Source organism: Calypte anna, chromosome 4A (assembly GCF_003957555.1).
Source record: "Calypte anna isolate BGI_N300 chromosome 4A, bCalAnn1_v1.p, whole genome shotgun sequence".
NCBI classification, from domain to species: Eukaryota; Metazoa; Chordata; class Aves; order Apodiformes; family Trochilidae; genus Calypte; species Calypte anna.
Genome location: NC_044248.1, coordinates 6,589,763 through 6,607,914, shown reverse-complemented (window position 1 = coordinate 6,607,914; position 18,152 = coordinate 6,589,763). Strand labels below are relative to the sequence as shown.

The 18,152-nt window shown below is 40.0% G+C and overlaps 1 protein-coding gene across 2 annotated transcripts in view; it reads left to right on the top strand.

The window, feature by feature from the left end:
* Positions 1-6,713, top strand: part of TAPT1 (transmembrane anterior posterior transformation 1) — a 48,746-nt gene extending 42,033 nt beyond the window's left edge. For both annotated transcript variants that reach the window (XM_030449963.1, XM_030449964.1), the window contains exons 14-15: positions 2,306-2,466; positions 5,040-6,713. In XM_030449963.1, the coding sequence (XP_030305823.1) occupies positions 2,306-2,466; positions 5,040-5,269 (391 nt within the window). In that variant the 3' untranslated portion in view covers positions 5,270-6,713. The remainder of the gene's footprint in view (positions 1-2,305; positions 2,467-5,039) is intronic.
* The last annotated feature ends 11,439 nt before the right edge of the window (positions 6,714-18,152 follow it).

The window sequence follows — 18,152 nt, the reverse complement described above, 5'->3', positions numbered from 1 at the left end:
AAAAAAGGTAGAACTTGGTCAGATGTATCAGTGTATAGACACATCTCTTGAGTGTCAGATAACTAGATTTAAAGTTGCTACATACATTTTTCTGCCCCATACTTTGATTTCTTCCAGTGTAACACATGCTGTGCTGATGTTCTCTCTAAAGCCAGCTCTGTTTAACTCAGAGCACTAGTTCCTGATCATGAAATTCAAGCTGTGGTATACCAAGCCCAGCACCTTCATTCTGCTTAATGTTTTGTGGTTGGTTGGTTTGTATTTTTTTCCAAATATATATATAATATTTCCCTCTATCTACCATTCCACTGCTGCAGTCCAGTTCTAGCTTTTGCCCTGTCCCTGCGGCTTGGAGGGTGGAGGGCAGGAAGAAGTAAAGTGAGGGATTAAATGCTGCTCTTTGAAGGCACAGGTCATAGGAATAAACACATGTTGGTTTATTTTGTCCTTCTTGAAAAGTGAGAACAGATTTTTACTTCTGCCAGGATCTCAGATTTGAAGCTAACATACCTCATCCATCTTTCAAGTAATTTGTGTTTTGCACATAAGTTTAGGGGTTTCATGAGATTAGTGTAGCATTGATATGTGAAAAACAATGTGTTAACACCTGAAACAGTTAACTGGGCAAAACATTGAGGCTGTTAAAGTAGATGACATTGTTTTGTACTGATATTTAACAAGTGTAATACTGTAAGTTACACTATTTAATAATCTTGCCCAGCATATGAAACCCGGGTTTTCTTTTTCTAGGATTTTGGACAACTGCAAACTTACATTGTTGTTAGAAATTTGAGCCTGGGGTGGACTGGCAGAAAAGAATAAAGGAGACTCACTAGAAACTCTTGCATAATTTTCTATGAGAAGCTGGAACTGATACACTAAAATGTTGATTTGTAGCCTTTTCAACTTCTGATCTCATTAAATCAGAGTCGAGTCATTCTGTAAACACCTGCTCTTTCAGAACAAAAGCATGTTACGTAAGAAGTGTAGGAAAAACACCTCTAAAACTTACTAAAAATGGAAGAGAACTTCTCAACTCTCAGAAACAAAATCTGTCCCAATAGCCTAATAAAACTGTAGAGAATTGCAGCTTTCAACTTGTATAAAATATCTTCTTTGTGGTTGCTTGGATACTAAAATGTCAGTTTCCTCCAAGTACTGAAAGTGGCCTGTTTTGCTCATTCTTCCATTTATCTACATTTCTTCTAGAAGTAGATGTATTGCATAACATTCCCCTAAAAGTGCAGTGTACCTTGTTTCTCTATTTGACAAGTTCTGATGCAGTGAGAGATAATGAAGCTGCTCCTGAACTGTGCTTGGGTCCCTTGGATCTCTGAATGTTCACTTTTAGTTTGTCAGTGATCTATATAAGAAACAGATTTTTGGAGAGTGGAGAATGAATTTAGAGTCTGCATGTGGTTCACTTTTGTTATGTAGGTTGATTTGCTCAGAGAATTATTATTAAATATTCCACAGAGAATAGATCACTACTTCCTTCTTCTGTAGTCAAGCCTTCACCTCTGCTTTCACCACTGGAGTGGACATTGGTCTGCATGTTGTGTAATGAACTTAGATTTTACAAAGCTCATTTGACTTGTAAATCTAAAAGGAATTGATAGTAGATGAGACCTTCCTGCTCTTCAAATGAGAAGACAGGTATAAAATGGACTTCAGTGATTTGCTGCAAATTAGTGATAATATAGAAGGAATCTGCCATCAGTTGAACTGTGCAATGGGGTTAATGCAGTGCTGCCAGTTTGGATTTGCTGAGTTTTAAAGACTGTCTTTTGAGATGTGAAAAAAGACTTGTTATGATTAGCCTGTAATTTGTGAAAGCCAAATATTTGCATTCTTGTGCTTCGGTGTTCACTAGTGATCCTTGGCTGGGCACACTGAAGGCTACAGTTCTAACATCAGTGCATTTCATTTGGACTTGCACTGTTGAGGGTCTTTCTTAGTTCTGTGCTTAAATATTTGATGTATTAAATGTCTGCTTAACTGTCCTTGTAGTCCTTTTGTTAAACTATGGTAGAACTTCATGCTTTTCTCTAGATGCCTTCTGAAAGAAATTAAAAATTAAGCATTGAATCTGAAACAAATTGTTAGGAATTGGAAATTACCTTTTGATTGTGCTACTGAAGGGATTTAATTTATTAGCTAATCCTTCCAGGACAGCAGTAACCATATGCCATTATTTTAATATGAATAATTGCACTATGAATAATGTGCATGTTCTTTCACATGCTAATGCAAATATCTAAACAAATGTTTTATTTTGGTTTGTTTTGTTTTTTTTTTCTTTCAGGTTAATATCTTTAAAAGTCCTTAACAGTATTGTATTGCTGGGGAAATCATGTCAATATGTAAAAGAAGCAAAAATGGAGGAGAAATTATTCAATCCTGTCCTGACTGCTACACCAGGGAAGTCAGCTGGCAAACAGCAAAGCATGTTTAAATCTACCCAAGGTAAGTCTCTCTGCTAAATTTATTATTAAATCAGATGTATAACACTGTTTGCACAGTAACACTATTGCTGGACCTTAATTGTACCATATCACAGCAGTGAACATAAGTTGATAGATGGTTTTTATTTATTTTAGTTCATGCATCACTTTCTGGTTAGCAACACTCATCTCCCTGGTAAGATTCCACCCTGATATGTGGAGGTGATAGAAATATCAGGACAATAGCATGCTTTTGATTGAAAATTGTAGTCATAAAATGGGTTGGGTTGGGAGGGACTTTTTAAGGATCATCTGGTCCAACTGGCTCTGCCATGTCACTGCACAAGTAAGTAAATATTTACACATCACCTCTGGTAGTGCTGAAACTTAATAAGGAAGGAATTTATTGATTTCTTACAGAAATGGATGTAACACAATAGGTATAATTACATGTAGTTGTCAGAAAAACATTAATGAAAAGCTTTATGAAATCCAAATAGCTATTTCAACTGCTCTCTACTTCCTATTTCAAGTCAGTGCAGTGTGGTTTTCTTCTGTAGTTCCTCAGCATTAGCAGTTAATACATAATTGGAACAGGGCATTATTAAATCCCTGTGCCACATTATATAAGGAAACAGAACCCTTCATTGTTCCAGTCAACTGAATTGGATTGTGTGTCTTCCTCTGTGAAGAGCTCAGTGAGAGCCCCAGAGAGCATAACAGTGAAGCTTTTATTGTGTGCACTCTGCTGCTTGCCAAAGATGTGAAATGGAAGGTGCTTATTAGTCACCAGAGTGTCTCCCCAGCAATAGGGAAGAATCTCAGTGTTCCACTCATAAATCTCTGTGTCTCACCTGTGTCAAATCACATCAGGCAGGAACTTGGTGCAGACATTTATTTTTAAACATCTTTGATTCATGGGGTTGCTTTAGTTTCGTGATACAAGGATGTGATACGAATTTGGTCTGAATGTCTTTTGCATTTATTAGGCTACTCTCATACTGATAATGTTATAATTAAACAGTCTAGTACTACACTTGTATATGAGATTTAATAAGTCTTACTTACTTAGATTGACCTTTAAGCTTACAGTAAATAAATCCTGAGGACTATTTTTAGCTGAAGCAGCAGCTCTTTTACCAGGGCAGTCAGCAGAGATGCTTAATTCATCAAATAGAAAGATTTTGCTTGCAAAGCAGCAATCAACAAGCTTTTGCTGATTTTATTTAAAATACTCTTAATTTCCATTGGTGATGAAAGAGCTCAATTTCTAACAGTTTTTCAGGGTTTTGTATACCTTTTACCAGCTCTTTATTTACTAGAACCTTTAATTATGTTGAAAGAATTATTCTACCTTCCCCAGCTTCTGTGTCTGCATTATGACTGCTGGGCTCTGCAATATTGGTTAATCCCTGTGCCCCACTTATCAAGGTTTTTTAAATACAGTCTCTCACCCCATCTCTCACTAGAAGGAGGGTGAGGGAATTAATCTGGTCGACTTTCTATCACTTTACAATGCAAGTCAATTTATTTTCCTATGAGTTTTTCCAGCTTGTCTACAGAAACAGTTTGAAATTTTGATGAGGGGGAAATTTTGAAAGGTAAAATTTTATTCTTGCTCATGATGACTGGAAGTTCTTACTACTAGTAATCATTTATAGGCTGACCAGATTTCTCTGGAAGCTGCTGGGTTAGAAATAATTTTGTACCAAAGTTCTACAATTAGCATTACACATCTCTTTTCTTGATTCAAGTTCAGTGCCTTAGACTTGCATAAAACTGCAGAAGGTAATCCATGTACCTTCAAGTAGCAGATATTATGTATACTGTGAAGGGATATTATGTAGTAATTTGGGTAGTGATTCCATTCTGACAGTGTTTCCTTGGGCTGGTCTCCACATTACAGAGATTTTTTTTCAGACTCCATTAGAAACAATAGCTCAGTCTTTATGAGACAATGGTAGATAAGAAAAAAATTATTTCCTTGTCATTTGCATGTGCTTTATAATTCTTTAAACGTTTTTAAAAACTGGGGAAACAATACATGGGCATTGCTTGCAAATAGCTTAGGTTAATGGAGCCAGTGTTCAATTCCACTGAAGTAAAAGGCAGGAATAAAAATGGAATTCTTTAATAGAACTGCTTTAGGAGCCAGTGCTATTAAAGGGTGTTGCAGTCCACAAGTCATTTATTAGCTATCTCTAGAGAAGCCAGGTTTAGTGTGTACATATAGAGGGGATTAAGACTCATCAAGTTCTCCCTACTGAGATTTCTTTTCCTCATTTCACCAGAAAATGTGTGTTCAAACAAGAGTCAAAAATCTTGTTGCCTAACCAACAAAAATTAGGATGTAAACCAGAAAAATGCAGTGTGTGTCCTAACATCTGTTACTAATGCTCTTGCTCTGCCTCTGAACTATCTGCATGTTTTTTCTATCCTTCTGCCAAGTTAGAAATGGAAATTTATTAAGGTAAAGCTAAAAGGAGGTAGAGGATTTGATGCCATGCAGCTTCTCAGGGCAGTTTGGAATTAATCTGGATGCTACATACATCTTAAATTCATTATTATCTTTGTAATTTTCTTCTGTTCCAACAGGAATTCCCACAGATGAAAATGGGTCTACATCAGTTACCAATCAGCCTGTGCATCAGAAGGAGAACACACCTTCTTTACTTGTTACAAGCAATTCTGATCAATTTCTGACAACTCCTGATGGAGAAGAAAAAGATATAAGCCAAGACAGTTCAGAATTAAAGCACAGGTCTTCAAAGAAAGACTTGTTGGAGATAGACAGGTTTACTATTTGTGGAAACAGAATTGACTAAGATTTATTTTTTTTAATCGATGTGCTAAGGATACTGAGCTGTTGGGACAGCAGATGCTACCAGAATGGACGGTTGCCAAAAAAGGCACATAAATATTTATTTAAAAACTTAAATTATTAATGGCAAAAAAATATTAATTTCTTTCTACAAGTAACTTGGCTTGGTATCTGGTCAGGTCAAGTAAGTGATCTTTACCTTGCCTCTTGGAAAATATGGTGGATCATGAGTTTCTAGCCTGGTGGCAGAGCTACAGTATCACTTTTCTGGAAAATAGACTGGAAAAAAAGCATAATCCTGTTCTGCGTTATGAAACCATGCTTCCAGAACATACTGCTTTTCATGAAGGTTCCTCCAGTGTAAGGATATTCCTGGAAATGTATGAGAGCTTGGTGGGAAGCTTGCCTTTCCAGTTACCTTGTTTTATTAAACATCTGCAAGCAGAATTCCAAACCTGTGCTTGTATCAACCTACACATAAAGCATTGGTACATAGAACAGTAAGTCAAGATAGTTATTCCTGTCAACAGAAATCTTTTCAAGATGTATCTTGAAAAATCTTGTAATCAGAATAAAATTTTGCCTTTAAATGAAAGACTTAATGCATACTATTTTATCTAAATACTAAACACCAGGGAGAGATCACAGTAATGAAGGTTCTGCTTTGCTGGGCAAATATGAAGCATATTCATTTCTTGTGTTGTGCGTCCTGCAAGGCAAATAATTTATACAATTATTTTTAAAAGCTGAAGATTTTTTTTGTTGTTGTTGCTGTAGGAAAAAATAATAAAGGGGCACCTCTATGCATTGAGGAAGGGCACTGGGAATTGCAGGAAGCAACTGTTGTGCTGGAACTGTGTGTGTGGCATTAAAACAGCAGAAAAGAAAGAATATTGCACTGCATTTGGGGTTTAACTGTGGTAAGAATGACATCTGTGTCTTCACTTGCCTATAAAGGCTCATGCTGAGAATGAAATCAGAGCTACCTTGGCCAATTCCTTGGCTTCAGTCAAGCTTAAATGGCTGGACTAGATCTATAAAGAGCACTTAAGCATTACAATGCATCTTCATTTTTAGTGTGAGGTGCAGCTGTGGGAGAATCAGTGAAAGATGGGTTGGAATCCTCAGATCAAGGATGGAATAAATTTGAGCTCAAAACTTGGGCTGGAGACTTTAATTAGAGAAGACCCTTTAGCTAATGGTATATTCTTCATACATCTTGTTCAAAGACAACTTCAAATGCCATTCAGGTATCTAAGTAAGCACCAGTTTCACTTTCCAAGGGATCACAAAAGGACTTCAGTGGTGGAAAAAAATGAAGGCAAATTTCCTCTTTGCTAATTTCATTGAATGTCAGAGTGGGGAAGCCAAAGTTTATTCGGGTTATGAACATATAAAATGTCAATGCATATGCTAATCCCTGACAATTGCAGGACTACAGTAAAATAGCAAATGGAGGGAGTTGGGCAGAGTTTTACCACATGTCTGAGTGGACTTGTTAGTGAGAGATTTGTCATACAGGGTGGTGTGGTCTGCTCTGCTGGGAGCTTTTTGCAGCAGCCTTTCAGCCTCTTCTATCAAAAGCAGCTGAATAATGGCCAAAGTCTGTGGTTGCAGTTTAGGGATGAGAGTATAAAGAGGAGAACTTGTGCTGGGGAAAAATCTGAAATTCTTTAATTTTTGTTGTATTTTATACGAATTGGAGATGTTCACACATTGAAGTTCAGATTATCTGTCAATTTGGTGTACCTTATTTTTGAATTATTTAGCAGTTGCTAAAGGAAGCTTGGAATTGCTTTAATTTTTTTCTGTTGAATGACATTCTGTATCAATTTTATAAGTGCATCTTGTGTGAAACTCAATAAAATTCAATTTTGTAATATTTGTTTAAAAAAGAAAGTACAGTGTCAACATTTCTTTCTTAGTATTTAGAGTTGGTTATCTTGAAATGTGTTTACTTTATTAAATTTTGATTTCCATAAAGGTAAGATACTTGCAAATGTAGGACACAAATGTGCTTGGGAATGGGGTTTTTAGTGGCTTTACTTCTCATTTATTTGTGTAGCAGTTGGTTGGTGCCACTTGTAGGAAGAAGATATTGATGCCAACTTACTGTTAATTTGTTTTTTAAAGAAAAAACTCATGTCAAGGGAAAAATATTATGGCATGAGAGGCATAATTGAGTCAATTACTGCAGCTGGGCTAATTACACCTACACAGCAAAGCCAAATGTAAGTACAGCATAAGCTTAGGCACATCCTTTGCTGGGCATGTGGCAGGAACTGGGAGAGGGTAATGGCTCTTCAGTCCAAGTCATTGCTTGCCCAGGTCATTTTGAAGCTGTGACCTTTTTTGCTTTGTTTTTATGCTTTAAATGTGATAACAGTACAGCTGAGCTCTGAGATGTGGCTGTTACATCTCCAGGGGTTGTAATTCAGAGATGTATTTAAGGCACCTGGTTATAGGGGGCATTGCTTCCCCTCAAAGTCTGGTAGGGGCCCAACTACACATTAAATTTCTTTGTGTTCTCTTGTTCCAGGTTCTCCAATTGATTCATGGTCTCACTCATGATTAATAGGGATCCCTTGGATATCCAGTACAGCATCTTTCAGGAAAGGTCACAACCTCTTCTCAGACCTTGGGTGGTCCTTTCAGAACTCTGGAGGTGGCTGAGGGGGGAACAAGACACAACACAAAACAAGAACTTCAGCAACACAAAATTTTCTTGTTTATAGTTCTTTATTTCTTTAAAAGTTTGTCTTTTAACAGTGAAAAAAATAGGAGCATCAGAGCATAAGCAGTGAATAAACAGAGTTCTCCAGTCCACACATCACTCCAAATATAAAATCTAGACAGTTCTGATGCAAGCAGTGGTATTTCAATTAAAGTCACAGTTGCCAAATTAATTGAGCACTGTATTCACTGTATAGTCATAATTAGCATTATTGATTATGGGAGCATGAAGAAAAAACTGTGTTTTCAGAAGGATTCATTTTGAAGCCATTCAGATGTTCATCAATCAAGTAGAATTTCCCTTCAAGCAAAGTTTTACAATCACAAGTATGCTTTTAATTTACTTGCCTCTGAATTTAGAGTTTAAAATTTTTCAACTATCTTCTTTTACTATTTTTCAGTGCCAAGTTTTCTGTAAATACTCATTTGTAAGTCAGCAGAGTTCTTCAGGTGACTTGTTAAGGTCAGTATTTGCCTCACTGTGGCTGCTTCACCAGCTCTTCTTCTGGGCTGTAATTCTGAATTTATTGGTGGTGGTAAGCAAGGAGGGATGCAACTTCATCACAGCACAGATGTAATGAAACTGCAAAACTCTTGACACATTACAACATTTTGTCTTACAAATTGGCTACTCTGTGGGTAAACCAGGAGCTGCACCAACTGTGTCATTCTTGGGTAATCATGGAATGCTCTTCACAGTTCCTAAGCCAAGCTTATTCGCAGAGTAATTCATCTTTTTTAAGAAATTTGGACTGTGTTAACGTTGACTGCAAGGAAGCAACGAGATTTGGGGCAGTGCAAAGGAGGTAGCAAAATGGGCTGTGACAAACACTGCAATGGGACATCTTTATCTCAAGGAAGTTTCTCTGTAGATAGTGATATGAATGCTGTCAAAAAACCCTGACATATTTCTGTGTCTTAGGAGAACAGTATCTTTCATTGGCCATGACAACTTAAGCCTGAGCCTAGCTGGATTTTTTAGAACTTCAGTATTTGTTACATTCTGAGTTAGAAAACATGCTGCCAGCAGAGGAGTTGTATAATACCAAAGAACACTTCAGTGAGCTCACAGCTCTCATAAAAGACAAATCCAAAATGCAATAATACACTTTGAAAATATTTCTGTTCTGCCCAAAGCACTGGTACCATGTTTACAATTAAATAATCTCAGATTTTAAAATTTGCCCTTATGGTAAATGTGCTGCTGAGCTGTACCTCACAGCTCCCAGTTTGGGCTGTGTGGGCTGTCATTTCTTCCATTTGTTTACTACTTTTGAAATAAATGCTGTCAAGCAGAGCCGAAGCTTCACTTTTAATTGGAGGCAGTTCTGTCTTACAACTGAATTATAGAAAGTGTTGAGCATCCAGGATGAGCACAAAGATGTGTGTTGTACCAGCACTACCTTGGGTTCAGATGTTTTTTGGGGTGAGTTTAGTGCAGTTCTGCTGCACACTTTGCTAAATAAATCCTGTGTTGAGTAGGCAAACACATTTCCTGTATTTTACACTGTATTGTAAGTCACATTTTCATATCAGAAAGTGCTTATTCTTAAGCATGTTTTCAATAGAGCAATTTTTGGTGTTCAAGGGAGGCTGGACTGTTGCTGGTTCTCATCCACACAGGTCAGAGGGGTCCCTCAAGGACTCTCTCCCATGAGAGGGGGAATGAGAGGGGGGAGGATGTGAGGAGTCCTCCCCTGAGGAGGAAGGAGCAGCAGAAACACCATGTGGGGAACTGACCCTGAACCCCCCCTGTGTCCCCTGTGCCCTGAGGGGAGGCAGCAGTGATTCTCATAGATTAATTTTGGGGCTTGTTTTCCTTCCCAAATTGAACCCCTGTTTTTTGCCTGTTTCTGTAACTGGGGAATGCAAACCTCCCTCTCCTTGTCAGGATTAAGGAGCCTTTGGGTGGATTTTCTCCTCCCTGCCCCACAGTGGGTGTGGGGTGAGGGAGCAGAGCCCTGGCTGGGGCTGCCTGGACTGGAACTGTGACACCCATGTAAAATGGAGTGGGTTTGTGTGTGAGGATGTAACAGCCTGGTACAGAGAGTAGGAGATGAGGGTAAGAACATCTGAGCTCCAGACTGCTCCTTGTATAGAAGCCAAAGTAAGTGTTTCTAAGAGTTATCCTAAAAGTACAGCAGCTCTAGCCTTTCCAATACTGGAGTTTTTTTAGGCTCTGTGCCATATCAAGCCAGGCCCTGGCCCAATAAATCAGCCATCAGTCCCAGCACTTCAGTGAACCTAGGCTAGGGCAGTGGCCTCTTCCTTGCAAGGCCAATGTCATCATTTGGGCCTTTCTGGTTTTATTCTGCTGTCTTTTCCTTCTTGTTCCTCTGGGTTGTAGTTCAGCTCAGTTCCCTGCCACAAGAGCTGTGGAGCTCTGCTTGATGCCAGGGCTGAAGTTCACCCACTGAGCTGTTCAGTTGTTTTCTGGTTTTTCCAGTGCTCACCACTGCACTTGTTAGTTTGACTTGGTTGCCTGTTTTACTTGTCTATTTGTTTTTCCCTTGTTAATCAATCCCATTTTGTGCTATCAGAAGCTGGGTAGACCTACTTACTCTAGCTCAGGTTCTGTCCAACACATCATCTGATTCATGTACCTCCTGACAGATATTTACTTAACATCTTCCTTTAAATGAAAGATATAAATGACAGAGATTCTACAGCCTTGTGGAACAGTAAATATGTACACTGTAAATGCTGTTGTTACCTGTAGAAAGCTTCCCACTCTCTGATTTATATCATGCTTACTGAAATTTAACCCTTCCTACTTTCTGTCCACCCTGGGCACTCTTTTTCTCTTATATCCTTGGCAGCTGAGACTTCATGTTGCCCTTCAGGCCCCTTTGCTCAACAACCCCAAGGAGCTGAGGTTCTTTCTGTGCAGACAGCTTGTCCCATGCTTGTCCTTGGGCACAGAATTCCAGCTGATGCCTTCTGACCCAGCTGAGCTGAATCCGAGGATTGCATCAGCCAGCTTTTAGTTGCCATATCCCACTCTGGGATTTACCTCTTGAAAACAGGATGCTGCTCCTGACCCACTGGAGTTTGAATTCACTGCAAGAGCTACATACTTGCTGTGGAATTGCCTGATAATTCCCAAACCTGCACTTGTGCTGAGGGTAGTGCTGCCAGAATGTAAAATCCTGTATTAGAGCTGCTTGGGTTGAATTTATTACCATCTGTTTCTGCAATTAGTCAAGTTTGGTTTGAACTCCTTGTTATGTCCTGGTTTCACAGCCCTTCCTTTACCTTTTTCTGCCTCAGTGCTGCTGATTAAAAACACTGAATGGCACTGGAACATCGGGAGGATGGTTTGTTCGAAACCAGGTCTGTTCAACCTTGAGAAGAGAAAGCTCAGGGGAGACCTTATAATGATGTTCCAGTACTGAAAGGGTGGATAAAAAGAAGATGGAGACTCCCTTGTTACAAGGAGTAACCTGGACAAGATGAGAGGCAATGGGCACAAGTTGCTTCTGGGGAGATTCAGACTGAACATGAGGAAAATTTTCACTCTGAGGAGTCAGAGATTGGAATGGTCTCCCAGGGGATGTGGTGAATTCCCCCACTTTGGAAAGCTTGAAGTCTCAGCTCAATGGAGTGCTGAGACATCACATATATATTAGAATAATATTAGAAGGGTTGGACCAGGTGATCCTTGAGGTCCTTTCCAACCTGACATTCTGTGTTTCTGTGCTGACCTACAGATGAACAATTCCCAAGCAGGATTTTCCAACAAGCTTTGTCAACTGCTCCAAGCAATTTTAATCCATCCTGTTTTCTTACTTGAGGAATATCATGTGAGATAGTATCAAAAGCCTCATGAAAATCAACATATGTGATATCTTCTGCTTCTCACCTTATGGTGTCTTACACTGTAGAACAGAAATGCACTGATTTGAAATGATCTGACAGATTTCTGTTGGCTTTCAGTCACCAGCATGCTACCATTCAAGCACTAAAAAGAACAAAACCCAAGTCTGATTCCTTGCCCAGAAAAAATCTGGAAGACTGCAGTTGGTTTGATCTGTCATTTCCTTTTTCCCTGCTAGAAAGATTGCTCTTTTAAATCACAAGAGAACACACTAATGACTCTGTTAGTCACTTCTTTGAGTTGGGTTTTTTTTGTTTGTTTTGGTGCCCAAGATATGACCTAAAATCTCTCATATGCCTCAGTATTGATGTGGCACTGAGAAGTCTCCATGAAACTGCCTGTGGTGTATTTGGTAGGGAGAATGGTGGCTTTGTACTCCTGTGCTTTGTCTTGTGTGCTATTCTTAGAAAGAAGGTTGAATGGAATCTAGGAAGAAGCATCATAAGAAGAAGAATCATAACATGCTGTGCAAAGCCTTACTAAGGTGCCTTCAAGTACCTCTGGGGATAAAAGGAGGGAAGTGATAACCTATGGTTATAAGAAGGAATAGGGAATAAAAGAGATAAACCTCAGTGTTTTGTTGATTGCCTAGGGTCCAGTGATGAGAAACATGAAAGCACAGTCCTTTCAAAGCCAGCCAATGTCCCCCAATGACCTACAAGCACAGGGTAAGGGCTGCAGCTCTGCCCCTATCCCTGTCCTTTGCCAGCTTGGGGCAAGGCAGCAGTGGGCAGCTCAGGCATTGTTCCAGCACCTCAAATTCAGCATTCCAAGGAGGGAGTCTCCTGTATTCCTTCCTGTCCTTGCCTTAGACTTAAAATAAGGACTTGATTCTTTGTGGTCCTTGGACATCAGTCCAGATCAAGCTGTTGGTTCTTACCAGGGCTTAGTGCTCACCTTGGATGCTGACAGAGATCACATCTCCTGGGCATCTCCCTTCTCTCACACCCAGCTAAAAGTCACCAGGCCCTTGCTGCTTTTCCATTGCAAGCAATGACTATAAAGTGGTTTTTCAGTGAGGCATTTGTCACGTTCTGCAACAAGGAGCACATCCTTGAAGGCACAATATTGGAGCAGCAATTTCAGCCATCTTTAATCTGGTTGGCTCCCTGTTAAGAGCAGAAGCAGGGGAAACCTACAGTATGTTCATTTCCTTTCTCCTTATCCTCACAGACACAGTGAGCAATGAATCACTTTCTTCATAACAATATTTTTTGTGAAAGACTCTTATCATACCACTTCTTGATCATCTTTTTTTTTTTTTTTCCCCTAGACTAAAGCAGTTTAATGCTCTTTCCTCTAGACTCTCCATAATTTGTCTGCATCTCTGATGTGTCATCCTCAAGAGTGGAGGCAGTCCTGATGTTGAGGCTTCACTATGAACAAAAATAATGATTTCCCTTCAGTGTTATGTTCCTATGAATGTATTTTAGAGCTGCTAAAGCAAGATTTAATGAAGTTGCCTCTGAAGTTGCCTCTGTCTGAAGTTAATGCTCTCTCAGCATTAACTTTGGGCATTTCTCACCTCGCCACATGGCCAAGTGCACCAAGTCTGGGCTAACCTTTAAAAGCATTAAACTGCTGAAGAATTTTGTTTAGGCATCTGATTACCTGTAGAAAACTGACCTCTTGCATGGTCTGTGGAGATTGTCACTTCTCTTTATTCAGGTGTCCTCTCCATAAACATGACTTAAGGGTTTGCACCCCCACAGCTTGACCACAGAGACTCTAAAATCACTTTTTTTCAAGACCTGCAGCAGGCAATTAAGAGTCAGTATCAACTCCACTTCCAGTGTCACAATCTTGACACAAAATCCTAGTGGCAAAATCCTTCCTATCCTGGGAAGGAGAGAGGAAAGCTGCAAGCTGTCCCTGATTGCCTTTGCACTGCAATAATCTTCACACTTCCAGTGAGGTGACAAGGATTTGGATGTTAGATTTTTGGAGGAGAATGGAAATCAAACACTTCAGGAAAGAAGTTAAGTCCCTCAGCCTGTGCTCTCAGTGAAATAGCAGCAGACCAAGACTCCCAGAGCCACCCCTCACCCTGGCACCCAGGTTTCCTGGGTGATGAGCATATTTTCTGCAGTGCTAATCTAGTGTAAAGACCCCACTCTTGTCTATACCATCTCATGAAAACCCTCTGAAGTCAAATACTTGTTTTAAAAAACAAAAGCAAAAAAACAAAGCAAAAAAACCCCAACCCCCCTAAATTAACCCAAAACCTCACAAAGCCACCCCACGCTGCCTTTTTAAGGCAAATGACAGCAATTTCCAGGGCATGGCAATTTATAAAAATCTTCCAAATGATTTGGGGTAGCTCCTCAGTTCTTGATGACTTTTCCTAATTAAAATGAATTTAATTAGCAATTCCTAGGTTGTAAGTTGAAAGCACCAGTATAGCTTGCCCTTCAATGCAGTAACATTTAAAGGTACCTTTAATCTGAAGTAATTAATTAGGAAATACACTACAGTTCCCCGTAGGCAACTCCCTTAGCAAACAACTGGCACTACTTAAAAGCTTCTGCCTGCTTGAAAGTGATACACATATTAAAACATAGACCCCAAATTCTCTAATAGCTTTCACTTAAGCCAGAAGCCTTTCTGCTTTTTGAAATGTGCAATAAATCCCTGTGCAAATATAAGATCAGGCTTTCACATTTCAGCCAATAGCCTCCAAAAACAATAAATCTCAATTAAGCTTTGCAGCAGCACTTTCTCCCGCAGAGGAACATAAAAGACTCTTTCTGCTGAAGAAATTTTTGACATAAAGTAGAGGGAATCTAGCTCACCGACCCAAAATCTGCCTCATAGTCAGGAACAAGGCCAGAAGGACCTATGGAGCTGGTTCATCCTGAAGAACATCATTTCCCTGAAGGAAAGGAAACTGTTTTCCTGTCATTGTGCTGTGTTTGATCCAAGGAGTGTGCAAAACTATCCCAAGCTTAGGCTTCAGGATTATTATTTGAAGGCTGGAGAGGGACTGTTTGCAAGGGCCTGGAGTGACAGGATAAGGGGTTTTTAAATTAGAGAAGAGTGGATTTAGATCAGATGTTAGGAAAAAATTCTTTCCCATGAGGGCAGTGGAAAAATGTCCCAGGTTGCCCAGGGAGGTGGTTGAGGCCTCATCCCTGGAGATGTTCAAGGTGAGGCTTGAGGAGGCTCTGAGCAACTTGATCTGGGTGAGGGTGTCCCTGATACTGCAGGGGTTGGACTGAGTGACCTTGAGAGGTCCCTTCCAACTCAAATTATTCTATGATTCTATTATCTGTCCTCCACAAGTAAAATTCTGAGCAGGTTCATGTAGTAAAATGAGGCAACCAGGTGCCACTAATTGCCAGGGAGTGAGCATGAGCTTGTGTCAAGCCCACCTGTGCCTAATTAAGGTGGGCCCCCACTGCCCATGAGCCTTTTATTGGCCCCCTGGTTCTGCTCATGCGCAGTGGGGGCCCACCCTAATTAGGCACAGGTGGGCTTGACACAAGCTCATGCTCCCTCCCTGGCAATTAGTGGCACCTGGTTGCCTCATTTCACTACAGGTTCACCCCTCTTTGCAGCACCATGATTGATGCACCCCATGAGATTCAAAAACTAAACTGGTTTAGATACCACTTTCTTCTTTTGGACCTCCAGGACATCTTTTTTATTGTAATTTTTTTTTTTTTTTTTAAGATTTTCTCTGTAACCCAAAGAGCCAGAGGCTTTTTCTCTAAAAGAATTACAGAAATTGCAGATTGTTGTATCAATCAGAAGACCCCAGGAATTTCAGCCTTAGGAAAAACACAGCAAAATGTGAGAATTGTAAGACTGGCAGTTCTGCAGTGCAAAAATAAAGTTTCTCCAGGGGTGAAGTGCTCCTTTACCACAGAGAAACCACAGAAGAAGTTTCTCATTGAATTACCATATAATTATAGGGGCTTATTAAGAGCAATCATTGTAAGAACTGAATAACTCCTAATTCCCATCCCCATCAGGAGCACAGTGAGCGTTGCCTCGGCTGCACGTGCAGCTTCATTCCAAGGCAGCAATTAGAAGAGATCCCTTTATGAGCAGGTTTAGCTCTTCTCAGGCTCACAGAACAATTTACTTTGACTGAAAATTGTAGAGTGTTTGGTCACACTGCTCTCCAGAGCTAATAATAATGCAGTGAGCACTTTATTTCTTTCCTTCTTTAACTTTCACCTGGCTTCAATCTCAGTCTTTTTAACTGAAGGATGTCTTCCTCTTTCCTGACCTCATGATTTTTCAGAGTCCTTGAACAGTAAAATTAGAAGTGAGTAGGCAGGTCTGCTCTGGATCTGATGCTCCACTGGACCAAATGTCTGGCAGTCTCAAAACAGTAGTACCTCTGATGAGGGAAAAGGGATGGGAATCACATCTACCAGTTCACTGCTGGTTGTTGACAGTGGTGCTCAACTGGAGCTCCTCACTTCTGACACAGGAGCTATTGGCTGAAAGATTAAGTACTGAAAAAACCCCTTTTTTCATATTTTTATCCCATCCAAGCAACATCTTCCAAAACATCAATCTGTCTGCCTGTTGCCCAGTCCAGGCCTGGCCTAGAAATTGTAATGAAATTCAGCACTGGTCACGTGTGTGGAGGATTTGCTTGGAAAGCATCTCCCTCCCTAGCAGGAGTGTTTATTATTTGATAACTCACAATAGCACCTGGTGATCTGGAAACCTGACTTGAGTGAGCACCATTTGCTTCCAGAAGAATTCACCTGCAGAAGCTGAATGGGAGCATGAAGTTCAAATGACACAGCAATGGCACAGGCACTTTTCATCTGTTCATTACTCGGGTGAAAAATAAGTTTATGCTGGCTAACTTGGCTTTAGGATGGAGTTTGGATAGGCCAGTTCTCCTCAGCAAACTTTTTGAATAAGGCTGAGTTCAAATTAAATGTATATGTTTTCAAGAAGAATAAAAAAATGTGACTCAAACACTTCTGCTTCAGCACCCAAACATGATGTGTATAATATTTATATATATATTATATGTATATATGTAATATACTGTAATATAATAATGTAATATATGTAATATATTATGTTCAGATTGCATATATATATATGCAATCCAAACATAACATGAATAATATTTATTCAAGGTGAGGCTCAGGGCAACCTGATCTGATTGAGGGTGTCCCTGCTTACTGCAGGGAGGTTTGGATGAGCTTTAGAGGTCCCTTCCAACCCAAATTATTCCATGATTCTGTGGTTCTATGCCCATTTGGTTCTAGTGTATAGAACTGCTCCAAGATTTACTAACATTTGAAACAAATTTTCTCAAAAAAAAAAAAAAAAATTCTCAATTTTTTCTCTATGGGAACGGAGTAAATTCCACTAATTCCACACATTCTACTCATTTCAGAGGGATTTGTTGGGAGGATTTCTTGAGAGAGGCTGAAAGCAGAGCAGTGCTGATCTTCAGTGCCTGTCTGGTTCATGGTGATGCAATGACAAACCCTAAAGCAGCAAAAGGTCCCTGTGCAGATTCCAGCTGGGAATTTCACAGGTTTCACTCTGGATTGCTGGGCAACTGAACCCAGACAGTGAAAGCTCAAGAAAAATCTTTTCAAATTGTTTTAACTGCAGGAGGAAAGGGAGCATGGATGCATCTTTAAGGCAATGCTGCTTGTTGACAAAAGCTCTGGTGGTGTTGAACAGAGCCTGAGAAAGATCAGAGAGGATGCTGATCCCTTTCCAACATCCCACCAGCTTTACCCGCTGGCCCAAAGCCCTCTCTTTGCAGACTTTCTTTTATCCTTGCCAACTTTTCTTCTCCAGCTGTACCCATGGAAGTCTCCACTGGCTTCCTTTGAGTTCTTTTTCTTTCTCTTGTGCTCATCCTTTTGCCTTCTTAATCAATACCCTAGAGAGCTTTGTGGCTTAGCCTTGCCCTTAATAAGTTGCATGGAATCATAGAATCACAGAATAATTTGGCTTGGAAGGTCATCTAGCATAGGGGTTTCCTCTTTAAACACTGAACACATGCCCACTTTCCTATAGCTGTCCTCTTGCACTGTTGGGTGTGGGTTAAATAGGGTAAATCCTGGTAATTGATGGGAAAAAATGAGTTTAATTTAGACTGCCAAGGCTTACTGTGGGACTTCTCAGCACACAATTTTCTTCCAAAACCATGACCCTCCTTCTGACATCCAGCCCCTCATCTCAATGTGTTTGTTCCCTGTTACAAGGCACTTCTAACCCCTGAAAAATCTCATTTAACCTAATGGTGTCTTCTTTAACCCAGTGGTCCCGCTGTGGGTTTACA